Here is a 21,485-nt window from a genome sequence, read left to right as displayed (position 1 = left end):
GAAACTACCACACACTTAAATTAGACATGACTCAATGAAAATAAGTGGTCATCTTCGCTACACTTAACCTCCACAAAAAAAAAAAAAAAAAAATTAAAAAAAAAAAAAGCCAAGTAAAACACAGAATCTACTGCAATATGAGGACACAGGACAAAAATGATGGGTTAGATACACAAGATACTAATTGATGTTTTTTAACTTTAAGAATAAAAGACAGGATGGAGTTTTAATAAATAGTCTCAAACTACATAAAGAATACTTTGTGGGAGACAGCAAGTAAACATTATCCTTTTCTACCAAATATAGGATAAAACAGAATAAGCTTAAGTTATAGATGAAAGAGTCTCACAATTTTATTAGACCAAAAGAATTGTCTCACAAAAGGATATTCTTTTTTTTTTAAGATTTTTTAGTTATTTATTTGACAGACAGAGATCTCAAGTAGGCAGAGAGGCAGGTAGAGAGACAGGAGGAAGCAGGCTCCCCACTGAGCAGAGAGCCTGATGAGGGGCTCGATCCCAGGACCCCGGGACTATGACCTGAGCCGAAGAGAGAGAGCCCAACCCACTGAGCCACCCAGGTGCCCCACAAAAGGATAATCTTGCCTTGCAAATGAACCTCCACTTGACCATACCAAATAAAAGAACAGATAACCGGGGCGCCTGGGTGGCTCAGTGGGTTAAGCATGTGCCTTCAGCTAAGGTCATGATCTCAGGGTCCTGGGATCGAGCCCCGCATCGGGCTCCCTGCTCAGTGGGGAGTCTGCTTCTCCTCTCTGCCCCCCTCTCTGCCTACTTGTGATCTCTGTCTGTCAAATAAATAAAACCTTTATAAAAAAAGGCACAGATAGCCAACTCTCTAAAACAGTTAACAGGGGGTTACACTGTCATGTACAGCCACAGCCTCAGTGTGGCTACAGCCTGGCAGACTGTAGATATGGGGGTCTTTAGAACTGTAGACAGGCCAAGGAGAAATTACAGGAGCAATTATAGGTCCATTTCTATCAAGAACCAGGGGACCTCAGGCATGTTGCAGAGTCTGCCAGGGTCTTCTCTCTCATAATGACTTTGCAAGCTTTCTGTTTTGCAAAACCCTGTCTTCAAATGAAAGTCTTATGTAGACCACCTTCCTCCCAAACCGATACATAAAAGGGATTAGAGTGAATAGTGATAATTTCAATTACAAACTATAATTTCAATGGCGTGGCCTGCCCATGGTGGCAGGCCCTCAGGCATCTCTCTGGAATCCCAGGTCCTTGAATTAGATCAGCCCATAGACTCTAGAAGGGAACATATCTATAATTATAGTCAAGCACAAACTGTTCAACAGTGATTTCAGTTAGGATTTCTACTTCCTAATTTATCTCTCCAAGATACATGCCATGTGAGTATTCTACAAAAGATCCATGCCTCAGAAGACAATGATGGAGGAATTTCTGCTTAAACTGGATAGAACCAGGAATTTAAGTTCTTGGGGGAAAGCTAGATTCTTGATGACTGATAAAGTGGTTCCAGTTGTCTGTGCCAGAAAACATAACGTATGGTTATCAACATATCAACATTTAAAAATAATTTCCCTCAAATTAGATCCAATTTATGCAGAAGTATACACCAAAAGATGAGCCTTTTAGACAAAAACGAGATGATCTATTTAGAGTAGCAATGACAAGATTTAATTTTAGAACATCTGATGACTTAAGACTTTCCTATCACCAAACATGAGAACTGATGAAAAAGAGAGTCAGTCTGACACACTGAGAGGTCAGAAAGCTATTTTCTCCAAACTTTTCCATTTAGATAAATGTTGTTGACTTAAGGGAAGCCTAATGAAGTTGATAAAATTAAACAAAACATTAACCACAAACTTGGGCTCTACAGCCATAAATAACAGGAACCAGATCAACTTCGATTTTTGTACACATGATTCTTTTGCATCATTTCTTCAGGATGCAAGTGGGGCATGAACAGAAGGGAATGACCCCCAAATCACGGTGCTGTTCTGGCCCTGAAGTCACTTTCCTTTACAAGATCCATGTCTGTACCTACTTCCTCCACTTCTCCATTCCTAGAGGCAGGTCGCATTTCCAGTCTCATCACTTAGCCCATTCCAAGCTGATCTCTTTCCTACCAAATTCATCTTCATTCCTCCTCCCATCAGGCCCTACCCCAACTATCATTACTTTCAGAAACCCTCATCTACATCACCCATTATCCTACTTTCTCCTCTCTTTTTCTCCATCTGTCTGGCCACCTCTCAGGTTCATGAATGTGCTTCTCTGCTTGCTCTCCTATTCTCATTTTTTTTTTGTTGTTCCTGAGCCAGTCCCCCATCTTTTTGACTACAGGCTTTCCTGAATAACCTTCTCTATTGTATCTTCAGTTACTGGCTCAGCCCAATGTATCAAAAATTAAATTTAGGATCTTCCTCCCAAACCTACTCTTTTCCACCTCTTGTCTCTCAAGTATTAGACAGTTACATCATTACCTGACCAGATGCCCAATTTAGCAACACCGGGGCTGCCTCTTCCTTCTTTTTTTACCCCGTCCCTGCCGCACCTATGTATTTAATAAAGTGCTCTTAAGGCCTCCAACCATAAATCTATTCTGAGTTATCCCATCCTTTCACTGGTCTTCAGGTCACCATGTTAGTTTAGAGGGGAGACCATGGCCCAAACTATTGTGGCCACCTCCTAATTGGTGCTCCTGCCCCTCACTTCTTTCCCTCCATCTTCTACATAGCTGCCAGAAGTGTAGTCACAGAACATGCCAATTATTATTACTGTACCCCGTTTTAACATTGCTGGTAGCTCCTTACTACCTATTGGGTAGATTTCCAACTCTGCATTTCAGAAATTCCACATTTCTGATTCGGTGCTGGTAAGTTTCAAAAACTATGTAGCTTTCCTCAAAAACAATCTTAAGAATGATTTTATCTTCATGAAACAGAGGATATTTTGGTCCCTGTTGGCTCTAAGATTCTAGAGATACAGCAAAGTTAAGTCAACATTTGGAGACTTAACCACACATAAGGCAGATCTCAAATTGGAGTTTGTCACATTTCCCAAAAAATAAGGTCAGAGAAATTACAGTTGTGGCCTAAGCACTTAACCAGCCCAGGGCAAGTTATGTAACTTTCAAATCTCAAGTATTTCATTCGAAAATGTGGGGATAATACTACCTACTGTGAAAGGTTACTGGGAGGATTAAGTGAAACACTTAAGAAGTGCCAAGGTACGCCCCGGCTGCCGCATAATTACTTTCTGTTCCGCGTGGAAACAATGCTACACATGCCATATACGCTGGTTAAGCAGTTTCCAGGTCAACTCAAGAAAGTCCTATTTAACACTCACGTACCTAACTCTGCAGCCCTGAGAACACAGCTTTCAAGAAACACGCTCAGATCCAGGTACTGTGCTAACAGTGATGGGGACAGGCTTGCTTCCTGTTCTCCCGGAGAGGGGAATCTAGACAAGTTTGGGGGGCGGGGGTTGCTGTGATACAGTCAGACCTGGGTGCTACTCAAAAGGGGCACCAGACCAGGGCAGGATTGGCCACTGAGAAGTTAACATGTAAAAAGCTTCCTTCCTTCCATTTCTCTCATCTAGCTTCTGGGGAGCACTTTAAAAAAAAAAAATCTGGGGCAGAGGTTCTGCAATGGAGATTTGGATGAAGTTTGAGAGAAGAGGGCTCTGACAAGACAGAAAAGGAAATGAAACCCTGTCGATGAGACCAATCAGGGGACTAATCATCAAAGCCACATCTGTGAGGCAGATAGAGGAGGATGAAGAGCTCTGGGGTCACCTTCTTCCCTTGCCTTGGGGTCACCTTCACAACTGCCCCGGCAGCCTGGATCAGAAAAAGAGGGAGGAAAAGAAGCCGTATCACAAGAGAAGTAGGGGAGAAACGGGAATGGGAAGGACTGAAACCCCACCTGGGCAATGGGGATGGGAAAGAAATTTCTGTGGGCGGATTTTAAATGAGGTTATATTAAGTTCCTTCCTTCACTAAGCCTTCCCTTCTTAATGGCACGAACCACCTCATGACCACAATTCTGTAAGAGGCTTCCACCCAGTTTCTGCGCCCCCAGACTTTGTTTCCTTAAAATAATTCTACGTAACAGCACAGCGCTTAAATCGTAAAATACGCCTTAATCTTAACACGCCCACATTAATGAGCCTATGAGGACCTAAATTACCTGCCAGAAAAGTTCATACTTCAGTTTGCTGATCAAGGCCTTGAATACAATTCGAGTCAGTAAACCAAAGCGCCAACTACGTGTAAAGGCTATGGAGGGTACAAAGAATACCAGTGAAGGAGAAACAATGAACATTTGGAACAAGGAATCCAGCAAATGAAACTTTCACCAAGGGTGAAAAGTTCAATTCCAACTAGGAGAAGAAGAGGTCTTGATTCAAGAAGGAAGTGACCCTCCTGGGCTTTGAGAGAGCAGGACAACTTCACAAGACAAACATGGGTGAAATGAGCATTTTTGAATCTGGGAACATAAGAACAAGTCTCTGTGGTGTGTTAAGAACGTGGACGAGGTGTTTAAGAAAAAGCAAGCAGTGTCCTGTGGCTCGGTCACCTACTTTGAATTCCTCTTTCCATGGCATAGTGTGGTACAGGCGACCTTGAGTAAGAGTAGCTGGTTACAAACCCTGACTCCACCACTCAGGACCCTGTATGGTCTTGGACAAGTGACATGACTGCTCGTGCTTCAATTTCCACAACAGCAAAACAGGGACACAAGGGTCCCTGAGGACTAAGAAACGGCCTGAGGGGGCGCCTGGGTGGCTCAGTTGGTTGAGCGACTGCCTTCGGCTCAGGTCATGATCCTGGAGTCCTGGGATCGAGTCCCACGTCGGACTCCCTGCTCAGGGGAAATGCCCAGGGAGGCTGCTTCTCCCGCTGACCTCTCTCCTCTCATGCTCTCTCTCTCTCAAATAAATAAATAAAATCATTAAAAAACAAAACAAAACAAAACAAAAATTATAAAAAAAAAAAAAAGAAAACAAAGAAACGGCCTGAGAAGCCTGGTTGGCCCATGGCCGGAGCTCAGTAAGCAGTGGTTACGACGCTCCAAAGGGACCTCGGGACCAGTGCAGAGGGGCCAGAGTGCTCCCCTGAGGGCTGTAAACCTCACTGAACAGACCACAGAGTGCCACCAGAGGCCATGGAGCCCAGAAATGACCAAGTGCAGCCTGACATCATGCAAGTCAACCTAACACGGGCTTGCAGGGATTGCACAGACAGGTGACAATTTACCAAGTGTTCTCACTGCTGGGGAAGGACACTGAGAATGAGGCTGGTGGAAGCAGGGCCAGAAGGGAAGGCTGCCATGGGGGATTCTGGAGGAGGTCTAAGGTCTAAGGATATTACTGGCAAAAGGATGAGGTAAGAAGTAGAAGACCCGGAGAACACTTATCAAGCTCCCAAACATCTAGATGTTTGCCCACATACTACTTTTTATTCTTCTGTTCTCTGAACACGTAGAATGATAGAGTGTGGCCAAACACTTGGAAGAGCGTTACAAACACGCTTGACTTATTTATGACGGGCTGTCTGTACACTCGCAGCCCTTTTCCCGAGGCAGTAAGCTCCTTCTCAGTGGTAAGAGCAGGTGATGCTACCTGAGCAGCAGCGCTGTCCGCGGGGGAGGAGGGGACACGCCAAGCCACACAGAGTTGGGCAAGTCACCGTGTGAGCTGTACGTATGTGCAAGAATTCCAACCGCTGGACTCGGCGAAGCCTAATTTTGCTTGGTAGGATGCCATGCCAGGTTTGGAGACAAAGGAGCATAAATCCATTAATGATGAAACCTGAAACCACACCATGTTAATTCAGGTTCTGCCGAACTCCAGCAACCTGGAACACACCCAGCACCACACTTGCCTCTTTTTCTTAATCCGCAGATGCGGGTGTCAGCGCCAGCCTGAGGGTGTCCTACCACCAAATGCACAACAGGCTGTAAGGCTGTTTTGTTGGGTCTGCTATTTGAAAACGTGAAGGCAAACATGCAAGTCCATAAAAACAAAAGACACCTCGTGTCTGCTTTTACTACTCACCCACTGGTCGCTTATGCTCTCCAAGTATCCCATAGGCTACCTTTCTCATCCACTGAAATTCAGGATGCTAATTACAGATTTCTAATTCTTTAAAAACGAAGCAAAAAAAATTTACACCTAATGATTCTAGCAAGCTGAGGAGATCACTGTTGGATACATGTTTGTAAATATGCACGCGAACAACGAAGAAATATACCTCCACGTTAACAAAGGTCATCTCTAAAAGATGGGATTACCCGTCCTTTCTGTCATGCACCCTTTCCTGCATTCCCAAATTTTCTCAAGCACGAAGTACTTCACAATCAGAAAAAAATTCTTAAGCTTGTAATGCTTTTCTGTAGCAAATATGCCATATCAACTTAGTGACATAGTTCTTTCATGAATATAATTTAGGCCAAGTATATTGGTCCTATGCCTTGGAAGACACACACACCTTGGTGGTAAGGCAGCAAAGAATGCCTGACTAAGCCAGAGAACCAAAGGACCTCCTCCATGCTACGGGGTTCATACGGCTATCAAACTGCTTAACAAAGGTGTTCGGGGTTTTGGCGGGGGGGGGGGGGCGGTGGCGGGGACCTTTGTTTTTTTGTTTTTTGTTTTTTTTTAAGAAAAGCTTTCCATTCTCTAGACAAGCAATGACTTTTAGCTTACATATAAAAATACTACATTCATTACCTAACAATTCTCCTAAAAGCGATCTATGGTGATTTTAAGTAGGAAAAACTACACATGCCTCCACCCCGTCCCCATCATTCTTCTTCTGATAGTACATTTTGTTTAGACTCCAAACATTAAGGAATATAACCGTCGTACTGCAACAAGGCCTCAATATTCCCATTAAAAGACAAGAAAAGCCACAAAATTGTAGACTTTGTAAATCAGTATTAAAAGTCACGGAAAGGTTGTGGTCCTGGGTGGCTCAGTCGGTTAAGCATTTAACTTCTTGGTTTCAGCTCAGGTCATGATCTCACAGGTCATGGGATCCAATCCTGTACAGGGCTCCCTGCTTGGGTTGGGGGGGAGGGTAGTTTACTTGAAAGATTCTCTCTCTCCCCTTCCCTTTGCCCCTCCCCCCACTTGCTTGCTCACAGGCTCAAGCGTTCTCTCTCTCTCAAATAAACAAATACAAGTCATGAGAAGGTTAATATGATAGGAAAGAAAGGCCACGTCCCTAGAGGCCAGCAACTAACATGTGTACCCCTTTCCCCTTGTGGTCAGTTAACCTCACTTACCTGTTAGACCTGAATCTGTAACCTCCCAGGTGACCCCAACACCTGAACCAGGGACCACTGACCACTAGGGGTATAAGACAACAGTTGCTGGACTGAGGAACAGAGAGGAAAAAAACAGCCAAACCCTAAAGAGATTGGTCCGAAAAGCCTCAATACACACACACACACACAACACAAGGGTTATGTGGACCTACAAACGGAAAGGTGCAAGAGGCCCACTTCTTTTGAGATATGCTAAAAACCAACGGCCACATGATTTTGGACACCATCAACCCAAATAATAATGCCCAGAGGTTAGAAGCCCCATTTCCAGGTTTCAATACTGAAGTTTCTGAGCTTGGGGGGACAGGCAGCCTTCCCAAACTCACCTGCGACCTTGAGTCCTCCATCTGTGGTGAGCTTCCCCCTTCTCCAAACTCAGACGTTAAATCGGGGCCAGATGTGGAAGACAGTGTGGCTCTGGAAGTGTCAGCCTGGTCCTGGGAAAGGGATGAGAAGGAGGGTGTGGGGGACGGCAGCCCCGTCACACCTTCTCCCGCCTCAGCCCTCTCTCTCTCGCTGGACTTGCTGGAAACGAGCTGGCTTAGGTCAGGCCTCTGCACAGAGGTGCTGACCAGACTGTTCTGAGTTCTCTTAGCATCTTCTACATGTCCGTTATACTTCCAAGAGTCATCCATCTAAAAAGGAAAAAACCATTTCAAGGTTGGTATCATTAGATTTCTGTTTAAAAAAAACATGTATATTAAATACTTGAAAACTATGAAAATAACATCTCTCCCACAGCATCTATGACTAAAAGCTCGGAGCACATTCGTTCCTGCTCACAGATAGGCACATATGTAGTGGGAAGGGGATTCGTTTTTTACAAAGTGATGATATTATCAACATACTGCTGAAACTTGCTTTGCTCATTTAAATCACCCTGATAGGTCAATAGACAGATCTCTAGACTTGCCTTTTAATTGCTGAATGCTCCATGGTACGGATTTCTACAATGTATTCATTTGATATGCATTCAGTGTTGTTTCAAGTGTTCTGTAACCACCAAAAACACTACAACAAGTACCCACATACTTCTATAATTGCAATATTTATTTTTATAGAGTCCCAAAAGTAAACTCGCTGGACCAAAGGATATTTCAGATGTAATACGTGTAATATTTTAAAAAGTAATATATAAATTTTATATATATTTATCTTCTCAGAAAAAAACTGTAGCAATGCACTCCTAAAGGAATGTAGATGAATGGCTATTTCTCTGCCTCCTTGCCAACATTAGACATTTTCAATATTTTGAGTGTTTGTCAATCTGATGTGGGAAAAGCTATACACCTCATTCTTGCTCTCATGGGGCTGAACATGCTTCCGAGTGTGCTATGTTATCAAAATTCTGAACTCTCTCTTCCTTAAATTGGCTACTCATTTCTATATCCATTATTCTACTCCTTATCTTTTTTCCTATCAATCTGTAGGAACATGTGAAATCCTAATGATATTAAACTTACATCCAGAATTTATTTTGCTATATGTTCCTGAGTCTGTAAGTTGTCTTTTGACTGTTTAACTAATGAGCCATATATATTTGATTTTTTTTTATGCTGCCAAATATATCTCTATTTTATTTACTATAATGATTAGGACTTTCCTGGCTAGTTTAGGGAGGTTTTCCTTACCTTGAATATTCTTTCAAGTTTTTTTCTTAGATTTTAGGATACTTTACTGGCAGGGGTAAAAATAAATCTGAACATTGACCTTAACACTCTCCTGCAATGCCCTCACCGTCAGCTACATAATACTGCTTCATTCTCAGGGCAAATATTTCCATTTTCTCTGTTCTTAAAAATCCCAATATAAATAGAACCATGAGATACATTTTAATAACCGCATTCAAGCATATCAAGTTCTAATAAAGCAGGTAATCAGAGAAAAATAGAAAGTTGTACCTAAGGCACCTGAAAATATTTAGGTTGAACCACGCGAAATTGCTGTTTTGTGGGTCAAAAAGAACTACTAGCATCTCCATATGGTTTAGCCTAATACCTTACAAAAGCTTTATTTGAGAAAATACAACACTAAAACATGCTCTGCCTTAGAAAGCAGCTTATTCGTTCTTTAAAATACATCAGGCCTTACTTACTTTCACTGAAGGTCAAGTTTAACCAGTTCCACAGACTTGTTCTACTTTAAGCATTAAACATCTATTGAATCTAGATCAGCTGACACAAAATGGCCCTATACATAAGTTATGTATATTTTCTATATCAAGTAGAGGTAAATCAAACTTCTACACAAGTTCCCCAGCATTTTGCTCTTGAGAACAGACTAAATGACCTGGGAACATATTTTTTACCGTGTAGGATCTTGGGAGTGATGAGATTCCCCTTGCCTGAGAGCCAAAAGGTCTCGGTGTGACCACAGATGTTAACCTGGCTGTATCAGTTTTCTGGTAACTTCTGGGAAGAGAGGCTGAAACTCGAGTCGACTCTCTTTGTGTCGTCAGTGAAGGCTGAGAAGACAAAGAGTCTGGGAGTTGTTCTTCGATGGGGCTTTTAGAAGGAAGGTGAACGTCAGTGGCCGCAGCATCTTCTCTTTTTGCAAAAGTCGTGGAATCTTGTTTAGGGATTTCTGTAGAATATGCTGTTCCCTCCTCTTCTACTCTCTCACTCTGGTAACTTGCTTCTGACATGGTCAGTGTAGGGGAAAGCATCTCTTCATGCAATATGTCATCAAAAGAATGCAACCTCCTCCTCAAGGTAACTGTGGACGTTTGATTTCGGGATTCCCTTAGCAAGAAGAAGCACACCACGACACCAGGTTACGCATGTGACACACCGAGGTGGAGAGACAGAGGTCACTCGGGCAGTAACATATAACGGACTAAGAATAAAAAGGGTACTGACGTCACACAATAACCAACACGATATTAACAGAATAGGAGTAGAAGTACAGGTAATTTTTTTTTTTAGTGCTTTTTTTTTTTAGTGCCACACTAAAAGATTGTAGGAACTAGATTCTTTTTTTTTTTTTTTTTTTCTTAAACTGGCTCTCAAATACCTCGGCGGGATTTTTTAATTGTAAAGAGATGTTAATGAGAAAATGAGGATATTTGAGTAAGGGAACATGCACAAAGTTTTACCCACAAGTTTACCGATCTTCCCAAATTAGCATACTATAAGTATAACTGATTGTCCGACAACCAGTTTGAACCTTTCAAAGATGTGGATTCCTTTATAGGGCTGGGAGTTTTTTTTCCTGTATATGATTTTAAATAATTTAGTAAAAACAAAACCACAGAAGACTTAGACTTCAGTTAAGATCAAGTTAGTAGATGATTTCATACAGCTTGATAGGACTTGCATGGACAATTATTACAAATTAAAGACACCACTCATATTTATAGAGAAGCCCATGACACATCCAACCTCATTGCTACCTTCCACCAGGGAATACCTCCTAAGTGAATGAAACTGTGCTTACCATTTGCTTCTAAGGCACAAAGCAGCTTTGTTTAACTTCACCTGACAGCACATTTCCTCTCTGACATTATCCTTAAAGCATATTTGCCTTCCCCTGACCTATAAATATTCCAAGGTTTCTCATAGGAACTGCTCTACAGGAAAGTTTACATTGGACCTTTCTCCTGTTATGTCGGAATGCCAAAAATAAACCCCTTACGTTTGTGTTTATATCGTCTTCCTTTAAAACAGAATTTTAATCGCACCACTAAAACATGAAAAGGAACTTGATATTTTACACAATTTAGATGAGTGGGAGCCGGTTTTATGTGGCCATTCCATTCCTAAATTCATCTTAAAAGGAGAAAAGGTAGTTTATTTTCTGCACCAAAGATGGCCAACATCACCCAATACTGCACTTGAATATACAACATAAAAATCAAGAATGCACACCTATATCAAGCACCCACTTTTTTTGTTAATCCAAGTCACTATTTATTACAGCAATACTTTCTCATTGCACAGCAAATCCTATTTGCTTATGGCTTAATACTCGTATCCTACCCTTATATAAAATATGGATTTCTAACACTAGGAACTCCCACAGTGAGATGTCCTCAGCTTTATTACCTGTCCTGTAGCATTTCCTTAAACGTCTTCGAGCTTCTTTCAGACTTCTCGAGTGCCTGCTTTTCGATTTCTTCCCTCTCTTCCTTTTTCTTCTGCAGATCTGAAGTGTAGCTTTTTCGACGATCTTTCCATTTTGCAAGGTCCTAGCAGAAGAAAATCACATCAACGCAGGCACACCTGAATTTCTACACACCCTCTCCGGGAAGGAGAGTGCACCGGAGTGTCCCATTACATCGCTGAAACTGTTCACTCCAACTGGATGCCAAGGTGGCCTAATTTTGCTTTTTATAGCTGGCGTTTCTGTACCAACCTTTATCTCATGTGTCTGTCGAAAAAACCTGACCTAATAAGATAGACCCCATTACTGTTTTCCTGCCTCCCTGCCCATTTCACAATGCATGCTAAATGCCTGTGATTGGGTGTCCGGCCAGAAAGATCAGGAAGTGTTTCAACTTCATTTTTACCTTACTCCAATAATCTGGCTGCTGTGTGAAATGTCATATTTCACTAGTACAGGTGGAACAGAGATAGGATGGTAATGGTGAAGCGTAAACGCACACTCTATCTTTCATTTAACATACGCTGCACTGGATCCCTACTTTGAGGCAGAGGACCACAAACACGCAGATGCATACAATGTGGGTTCCCTCAAGGAACTCTTGGTCTGGAAAGGAAAGGGACTTGTCAATAAAGGTTCAACAATGAGTGTGATGGGACAGCACAGGATGGTGGGGGTCTGAAGGAGAGACAGTGGACAACTCTACCTCTGGCAGGGGAGGGCAGAGTTTGAAAAAGGCTTTCCTGGGGAGGTCAGGCTTGAGGATAAGATTTTAAAGCAAGTATACACCACCTAACAACAGGGCAATAAGGTAGATCCCATAGGAAAAGTGGACCTGTTTCCCATATTCCCAGGAACAGTCTAATCTAGCTGGGTGACCCCAGGACAAGCAACCTGATTTTGCTTTTAAATGAGCCCTAGCAGCCTAAGCTGGTTGTGACTCTCAAGGGTTTAAAACATTTTGGATGGTACAGACTTTTCTAGGTCTCCAAAATGGAGAAATGCTATGCTAAGAACTGCTAGTGGGATTCCAGTGCAAAGAGAGGCACATCCAGGATCTCAGACTAAACTAGTCCGGTTTCATACCCTTAAGAGTTGACAGAGCCGTTCCTGCTTAAGAACAGCCTGAAGCCAGTAAGAGCCACTTCTTTTTGTTCCAAAAAGAACAAAAGCAGTGTGTGTTTAATCCTACAAATAATCAGCATGTATTTTCAACTGCATTAACAGATAACGCCTCAATATTTATTTTCACACCCAAACTGTCCCCATGTATCTGGGCAAAGTGACACTGAATTACTATTTCTTGATCATTAACTCAAGTTCCCAACTAAAAGAAACACCGAAATTGAGAAATGCAGCCAAGGCAGGAGATTCTTCATTTCATAGACTTTAATCTCTCTGAAAATGAAGATTTACCCTCCTTGGCCCTTTTGTTCATCCTAACGCTCTACTCTTCCCATAAAGTTATCCTCAAACTCCTTTGGGTTTGCCTGTATAATTTATCTATTGTGTTTCTAGACACTCCTTTGGTTTGTAACAATTACCCCTTTCAAAAAAGGTCAAGCTTTTTCCCTGCAGGGACAAAGTTAAATATTAAGTCCGTGTCCATATAAACATCTGGATATAAATCAGCCCTGTGAAAACATCTCATTTTGATTCATATCAGACAATTACTTTTCCAGCCAAAATATTACACCTAGTTATATTTATTTCTCCCCAAATCTGTATTAACTCTAAGAACCCCCTTCATCTCTCCCAGACTGTTCTGGAACCCCTGCTCCTCTAAACTTTGAGTTAAGTCTTTTCCCTTCATAAGCTTCAATAACAGTCATACCCCCAAATTCAACTGACCACAGCACAGGAACAGATTAACCGCACTGTAAGGAAGCAGATTCACATTTTTGAGAACTCAGAAAATATGAGAAAATAAATACCCTACTATATTTTTCACAGTGGCCTTTAAAATAGGCAACAGTGATAGGCCAGAAGGGGGTACAAGCCTTTTCAAAGGAAGCTGATCATGTTTTCTGTAGAACTCCATTCTGTAGGAAGGAAAATCATCTCAAGTATACTGATCTTCTTGTAAAAGAAGCAAGAAGGAGTCCAACAAGAAGACTTTCCCCCAGCCTTCCCTTCTCCCAATAAAGTACTCACATCTTGCCACTTCTGATCTTGTTCTTTTAATTGTGATTTTATTTTCTGCATCTCCTCGTAACGCAGCTGACGCAAGTTCTGAACATCCTCCGCGCTGACATCACTCATGGACTTACTCCTACGACAAAAATACCCATGGTAACCAAGGGTCACATGACCGGATTTAGGGTTAAACTGGAAGGCTGGGCTTTTGTTTGGAAATTCCATCTAAATTTCTGTTGTACTACCTATACGTTTTCGTGATATTATCACAGAAATAGCACTACAGAGATAAATGGTGTTTTTCCAAAACGCAGAAACAAGAGCCTAGCACTCAACTCTAAGTGTGAATTCTTTCACAAAATGGCTAAATGAGCCCTCCATGAGTCTGAAAGAAATAATTCAATGTTCATATTTGGAGTGGTCCATGCATGAAAGGCTTACTTCAGAAAGAAATATTTACTAGAATCATCTGTAGGTTTCTATCTTCCCCAAAGATAATCTTTTAAGGTCTGGCTGCCTTTTCTGGGCACTTATTAAATAATTTAATGACTACCTGATATTTTCTCCTCAAGTTCATTACCATGAATAAACGTGTTACTTCTTCTCAAGGATTCTCTAAAATCCAGCCACCACCGCACTAAACGTATTCTCAAAGCACCATGGGTAGTTTCTAATAGCCAGTTATAATGGAATGACCTCCACAGCCCTCTGTTTTATTAAGGCAGAGTGCATGTCACCTGATGTGTGATCCTGTCACGAGTATGTACTGAGGATTAGCTCTCAGAGAGCTCAATCTAGAGTAGAACCAATGAGCAGAGTGCAGCGTTAGACAAGAGACACCCGGAAGGGATGGTCCATTGCACTGGAGATTAGAGTAGTAGGCATGGGGTAGTCCAATATGAATACTAGAGAGCAGGCACGAATGAAAGAGAGCTTTTCAAAGTGGAGTACCCAAAATGTGCTTTCCTACAGAATTTTCATAATACACTGTGGATTTTATTTCATTGTAACAGACTCCACTTTTATTTAAGTAAGTTATTTAAGTAACTTTACATTTCCTTCTTGGACCTTTAAACTTCACCCTCCCAAGAGTTTGCTATCACCACGTTTCTTTTATGACACACTTGCCCTTAGCTAGCTCAGGAATTCAGTGGGCCTCTATGCAAATGATTCCCAATCCACAGCCCTGGGCCAGGCCCTACCTTGACTCAATTCCAATTACTTGTTGAATAAATATCTGCATGGATATCCCCTAGGCACCTCAGTTGTAAAAGGACCAATTGAAATAATATCTAAGAAGGGTTTTGTAAACTATAACTCACTAAACACATGGTTATTGTTGATGTAGCCAAACTCAATCTTGTCCCCAAACCTGCTTTTCTGCCTGTGGCTGTTAATGGTGTAACCTGCTTCCAATCATACACATTTGAAACCTAAGAGCCATTTTTCACCTTTGCCTCTCCCTTCTCCCTACTTTCAATTAGTTATCAAGTCCTCTTATTCAGTGTCTTTTTCTTTCCACTTCTTTTGCCAACACCCTAGATCAGAACACAGTCAACTCTTACCTAGACCTTTAAAGTAGCTTAAATTATCACCCAGGCTCCAGGTCTAGTGAACCTATCTTTCACTGTTCCAATATGAAAGCCCTTCATCTGTATATATACCTTTTAAAATGCCACTCGTTCCTCAGGATCCCAGATACATTAAACACTGGATGGGTATGTATAACTTTCTATTCATTCTCCCACTCGAACTTGACTTGTCATAGACCAAAAACATGATTATTCACCCATAACATACTCATCAATGAAATTCAACTCCATCCTCCAGATTACAGGCCAAAAATCTTGGAGTCATTCTAGATGCCTCTCTTTTTCTTATACATCATAACTGATCCCATCAGTAAACTCTGTCAGTCTACCATCGAATTATAACTAGGACACAGCCACTTCTCACCATGTCTACCATTACCACCCTGATCCAAGCCATCGTATCTCCCACATGGATTATTACAATATTCAGTCTTCCTGCTTCTACCCCTTCCTGCTCAACAGTATATGCTTAAAGCACAGCCAGAGGGATCTTCTCAAAACTGCACTCGGATCGTGACATCTCTGGACCATGCACCCACCAGTTTCCTTCCATTTCACACAAGTTAAAAGCAGATTCTTCCAAGACCTAGGACATTACCTGGATCCTGCCCACCTCTCTCAACTCATCTCCCATCACGCTCCCCTTCACTCACACTGCTCCAGCCAGCTGGTTTCCTTGCATGTGCCCAACCTCCTGCTCTTCTACTGACTCTTCAACCAATCATATGGCTTATCTCTTCCAGTCATTTGCTTGGACATTACCTCAATGCTTCCCTCCCTGACGACCCTACACAAAAGAGCAAATGCCCCTCTCCTTTGGCCACCTTATCCCTCACCCTTTCTCTCCATAGCATTTATTGCCATTTGAAATGTTTATGGACACATCACCTGCCTCATCCTATATGATTACAAAGCAGGAATTTTGTCTCCCATATCACCTCAGCCTAGAAGAGTGTCCAGCCCATGGTAGGTGTTGATAAATGTGTTGATCTAGAGAATATTCTACCACTTTGATAATAATTCCTACCTCTTCTATGCCAAAAGTGGTCTGCCCTATCTCTCCACTCCTCTAATGCTTTACCTATACCTTTCTCCTAGCATTATCATTCAGCATTACAGGGTAGAGTGTGTGTGTGTGTGTGTCTGCGCGCATGCGTGCTCAGTTTAGCTCCCTCACAAATCCACATGTCATTTGGAGAAAAACCCATTAACACATAACAAGGCATGTAGGATACATGCATTTAACTTAACCTGTGGCAAGAGTGAGGTATGTTTTTATCATACTTAATCAAGCAAAATAAACTCAAAGTGTTTCTTTTTATGTGTGTAGGATAAATCAGGATTTCCTCCCCAATGTTTTTTAAGAAAAGCTTTGTAGGATTTATTGAAGAGTATTAAGGAATTACACATAAAATATATATATCAAGTTATATACTAGATCTTTAAAAATATATTCTTAACTAGGTATGACTATATATAAACCTGCCTTATGTGATTTTGAAAATATAAATTAGGCTATAACTGCAAAGAATAAGACTTTTTGTGCTCGGATTTTAACAGACTTCCTAAAAAGAGGGAAGAAAAAATTTTTCAGGACCAAGGCATGAGAATAATCTGGATACCCAACACATAAGATTTCATAAGTTCCAGGACAAACACGGAAATGCTAATATTTTAATAATCTTTTGGTAGGAGGGAAGGCTGATAGTCTCGGCTGGCCCAGACACATCCACGCACACTCTATTAGCTCTCACCCTCCTGCACTATAAAACCTTAACACAGTCCTTTTCAGAGAACATGTTCACCATGAACAGAGGCTACATTGTCCTCCTGAGAGCTCAGAGCACAGCGCCGGGCACCCAGGAGGAGATCCCCAGTGTGAATCATGGGAGCCCAACACCGTCCAGAGCAGACTAATCCCTGCGTGAGGCAGGAATGGGAGTTCCCTTTGTTCCTGAGGGTATAAAGTTACCTAAAGAAAGCCTGGGCACATTCCATTCAGGCTGAACCGAGCACTGGGAACCCTGCTGAGGCTCCCAAGCCTGGTAGTGGCATCAATCTGTATCCCAACCTAACATCACTTAGCTTCTCTGAGCTTCAGGTCCTCATCTTCTAAGCAAGGAAGGGATTGTTGTAAGAAAAGAAGGAAGGTTACACCGCTTGTATTTTAATCACCATCAGTGCTACACACCAACTATTCTTGTGAAGGCAAACATGACTGCATGGGATCTCTTGAACAAAACTCCCAAAACAGCTTCAGACTAGCGAGGCCACCCCAGGCCACACTGATAAAATCTAGAACTTTCTGAGTACAGAAGTCTTTCAGCCAGATCATGAAGAATTCTTTCCTTCCTTATCAGAATTACCAGTATAACATTAAACTCCTGAGGACTTACCGTGTGCCAGTCACACTGCCAACTGGTCTACCTGGGTTAGCTCCTTAAATGATGCCCTCATCTGGTTCTCCCACTCACTAACTCGACGTCCTCGGGAAAGCTGCAATATCTGTGTCTCTTTCTTCAGGTACCTGCAATGCATCTAATACCTACTGTCTGCCTCACAGACTAGAGATAATCTAAGAAGTAAGGGATCAGAAAGGACCAACATGTAGAAAATGTCCTAAATATAAAATCACTGGTTGCTTTAAAGAGCAAGTAGAAATTCCATGATACTAAGTCTGGGGTCCCTGGAGTCCTGAACTTTCAGGGGAAGACAGGGATATACTTATTTATGCATTTTTGAATATATTTTCATTAGATACTGTAGGAATTCTCGAAAGCATAATCAGTATTAAAACCTGGATAATAGGCTCTAGAGTGACTACAAACTACTATGATAATATAAGAAACTTTTCATTTATAGGTTTATGGTCTAAATCAGGTTTTCCCTATAGCAGCACTATTGATATTTTGGGGGTAGAAAATTATTTATCATAGGGGGCTGTCCTGTGTCTTGCAGGACAACTTAGTGGCATCCCAGGATACAAAAGCACCAGATCGCTAGTAGCAAACCCCCATCCCCAACCCACCCAGTGTAACAATCAGAAATGTCTACGGATATTGCTGAATGTCTGCTAGGGACAAGACCCCCAGAAACTCACATCTACTTTATTTGCCTCCTCCTTTTTGTTATTTTAGGTGTCCTCACAGTTCTACAGAATTTTTTGGCCAAAACCCACACAGGAAATGTTCATCTCTTAGTTGTCTCTGGTTACAACTTTACCTTCAATCAGTTTTCATTTCCTGTTGATCCTGGCAGAAGATTGAATGGCTTAGTCCTATTACTAGGACTAAATTATAATGACATACCCTTCCAACAACTTTGTCCTTCACAGCTTCTGCCAAGAGGCATTATAACCATGTTTTCAACTGTCACGGAACCATACAGACAAATCCATGCAACATAAAAAGCGCATGTGACAAAATACCACATATAAAGCATCATATTAAAAATACACAAAGTGACAGATGTTAAAGGCCAGTAAAAAGCAAGCCCAAAATGAATAAGCTAAGACTTCAAGAGGTAATATGCGTTCCTCTTTCGCCTGGTCCTTAACCAAAAAGAAAGCATTCACGTTACAGGCAGTCATTTTTCAATCCCAGGATGTTAAGCAATAAAGATTTTCCAGGTAAGTATTCTAAGCTTGAAAACGGACAGGATGTCCAAGAAATATCATTAAGAGATATCACTTGTTTCCTGTTATATGAACACGTCTAGAAATAGGAAATAAGTTCTAGATGAAATGCCTATACTCAATCCAACTTTTTGTTTTCATTGCAGCAAATCGGTTTAAGAAAAACATTGCTAACTGATAGAACACTGAAAAAAAAATGTCCACATAAAAGGTATTGATGACAAGTGGTATAAAACGCACTTTAGTTTTCTGAAGACATTTTCGCTTTACTCTCCATTATCTGACAAGTCATGCATTATTCATCAGTCTCAATTTACAGACAGCCTTGCTTTATTTGTGTTACCGTGGCGCTCAACTACAAGGGGGACCAGGCTTTAAAACAAATATTGTACTGCGCAAGCAACAATCTGGAAATAGTCTACAGAAGGTATTTGCTGCTGCCAGCCAGAGGCAGAAAGATCTCTAGCTTTCTGAACTCAGCATTTGGGTTCCTCTTCTGTCTTCTTAGCCCAGTCAGACGGGGCACATCCCTCCAGAGGAACACAGGGAGTCCCGGAAATAGCTGGGCGTGCTCGCATTCCCAGATCCCATGCCTGTACTCAGGGTCCTTCCATCCTCTTTAAGAAAAACAAACTGCTGCCATTATCAGGTCTTATTAGCAATGAAAATTCCGGGAGTTTTCATTCAAAATGCTCAAAGCTGCAAAGACTTTTCATTCGTTAAAAAAGCTTTCCGGTGATGAATTGAAATGAGCAGATGCTTAAGCGTCATGCTGTCCAGCACCTCGTTCACCCTCACCAAAGAGAAAGCTTTCAGCCCTGAGGAGCTGGAAAGGGAATAATGTGCCTTTGCATGGCACATTGAAAGCATGCTGGGAGACTGATTTTTTAAAATCAGTCGCTGAGAAGTACTTGCAATTAGTTGCCCGTGACTCAGTTACACCTCTGATACCTAGAATGATTATATGGCTTCAAATAGTAATTTTAGTAATTTCCAAGACTTCTACACTTATTATTATCCAATCCTATCAAAACTAAAGATTCTTAGAAATGACATAAATCCCAGTGGGGGAAGATACGAAGTTGCAAAGGCTTAGGCAGATTTAAATATTTGACATACTTAAATTTTCTTCTTGTTCAAAAACTATTAACAATTAGATTCATAAAGTCACAGAAAGTCTGATGGAAAATATTAAGATGCATTTACCTGGTTATTCTGCATTAAGAATGAATGATTCTACAGTGTGCAGTAAAAAGTAAAAGTATGGTAACATTTGCTTTTAACTGTTACTTTAGGGAAACATTTCCAGAAAATTTTAAAAGATTTTAATTTTTGCAGTTTTGGGAAGCTGATTTTGGCTTTGTGACACAGCCATATTATAACTTTTTATTCTAATCAGGAATCGTGAAAATGTTTCCAAACTCTACTAAGGAAAAATTAATGTTATTCCTCAACCCAGTTAATAAAGCTCCCCCCAAAATAGGAGTATACAGATAATGCCAACTGTATGAATTCCAACTTCAAAGTGAATGCTAGCATTCCTTTTCCATCATAGATTTTCTAAAATGTTCTAAAATAACTTTATATGGAAAAATAAGATAAAATAGAATAAAAGAGCTTTCTTTATTTGGGCTTCAACAGGCAGAAGTGAGAATTTTGGTCTTTGTAGCAATCAAATACTAAGTTAAATATACCCAATCTTAGGCAAGTAATTGTGTTACTTTTATTCAACTCCTTAAATTAAAAAAGGGGGGGGGGGCACCTGGGTGGCTCAGTGGGTTAAAGCCTCTGCCTTCGGCTCAGGTCATGATCCCAGAGTCCTGGGATCAAGCCCCACATCAGGCTCTCTGCTCGGCAGTGAGTTCCTCCTCTCTCTCTCTGCCTACTTGTGATCTCTGTCTGTCAAAATAAATAAATTTAAAAAAAAAAAGGAAAAGGAAAAGAATTGGCGGGGGGGGACCCAAATTTTAAACTTCTAATAAAAAAACCTACCGCAGTCACATAGCACTGCATGCACTGTGCACTTGGGCACAGAAATATTACCGTTAGGTTGCAAAATTAAGAAAAATTTTCCCATTTTTAAAAATTACATGCACAGCACACAGCGTCCCCATTTAGTGACATGCCAGAATAGAAGCGCAGTGACATTTTACACAAAGGACAAACAATACACAGATTTTTTTTTAACTGTGAACTAAAAAACTTACCCATTCTCACCATAAATCTTTTGAAAGAGTCTAAGAAATCAGAAAACCAAAAATTAAAAGTCACTTTTCAGTTCTGTTACTCTCTAAATGTTCAATATCTTTACGATCCTAACTAGAGATGGACAAATCTCAAAAGGTTTTATTACCTTCTTGATAATGTCTCAATTTCTAACTGATCTCATATCTCAAGGAATCAAATTAAGTGAGATAAAGAGTTTCCTAATTTACCTTGAATCAACAAATCCATAACAAGGAGCTTCCTGTTGCCAGGAATAGAAGTTAGATGTGGATCTACTGATTTTAATCAACCTTGTATTTGTCCATCCCAAAGTTCAACAAGCTAAACATCAAAATGGCAAGTTGCACAACACATAAATGCAGACACATTATCATCAAAATGGCCATAATTGCATACAAGTAAATTATGTAGTAGACGGCAAATAACATTCATGCATTTTAATAAGGGTTGCGCTGAAT

The 21,485-nt window shown here is 41.1% G+C and overlaps 1 protein-coding gene across 7 annotated transcripts in view; it reads right to left on the bottom strand.

Moving 5' to 3' along the window:
- Positions 1-21,485, bottom strand: part of LMO7 (LIM domain 7) — a 207,636-nt gene that overhangs the window by 25,650 nt on the left and 160,501 nt on the right. For 6 of the 7 annotated variants that reach the window (XM_044249894.1, XM_044249890.1, XM_044249889.1 and 3 more), the window contains 5 exons: positions 21,009-21,038; positions 13,594-13,711; positions 11,382-11,524; positions 9,647-10,079; positions 7,665-7,973 (listed from right to left, as the gene is read on the bottom strand). In XM_044249894.1, the coding sequence (XP_044105829.1) occupies positions 7,665-7,973; positions 9,647-10,079; positions 11,382-11,524; positions 13,594-13,711; positions 21,009-21,038 (1,033 nt within the window). The remainder of the gene's footprint in view (positions 1-7,664; positions 7,974-9,646; positions 10,080-11,381; positions 11,525-13,593; positions 13,712-21,008; positions 21,039-21,485) is intronic. The other variant, XM_044249891.1, reaches the window with a different exon arrangement.

This window comes from Neovison vison, chromosome 5 (genome assembly GCF_020171115.1).
Source record: "Neovison vison isolate M4711 chromosome 5, ASM_NN_V1, whole genome shotgun sequence".
Classification (NCBI taxonomy): domain Eukaryota; kingdom Metazoa; phylum Chordata; class Mammalia; order Carnivora; family Mustelidae; genus Neogale; species Neogale vison.
The sequence above is the reverse complement of the archived record's forward strand: the minus strand, read 5'-3'. Positions and strand labels throughout refer to the sequence as shown.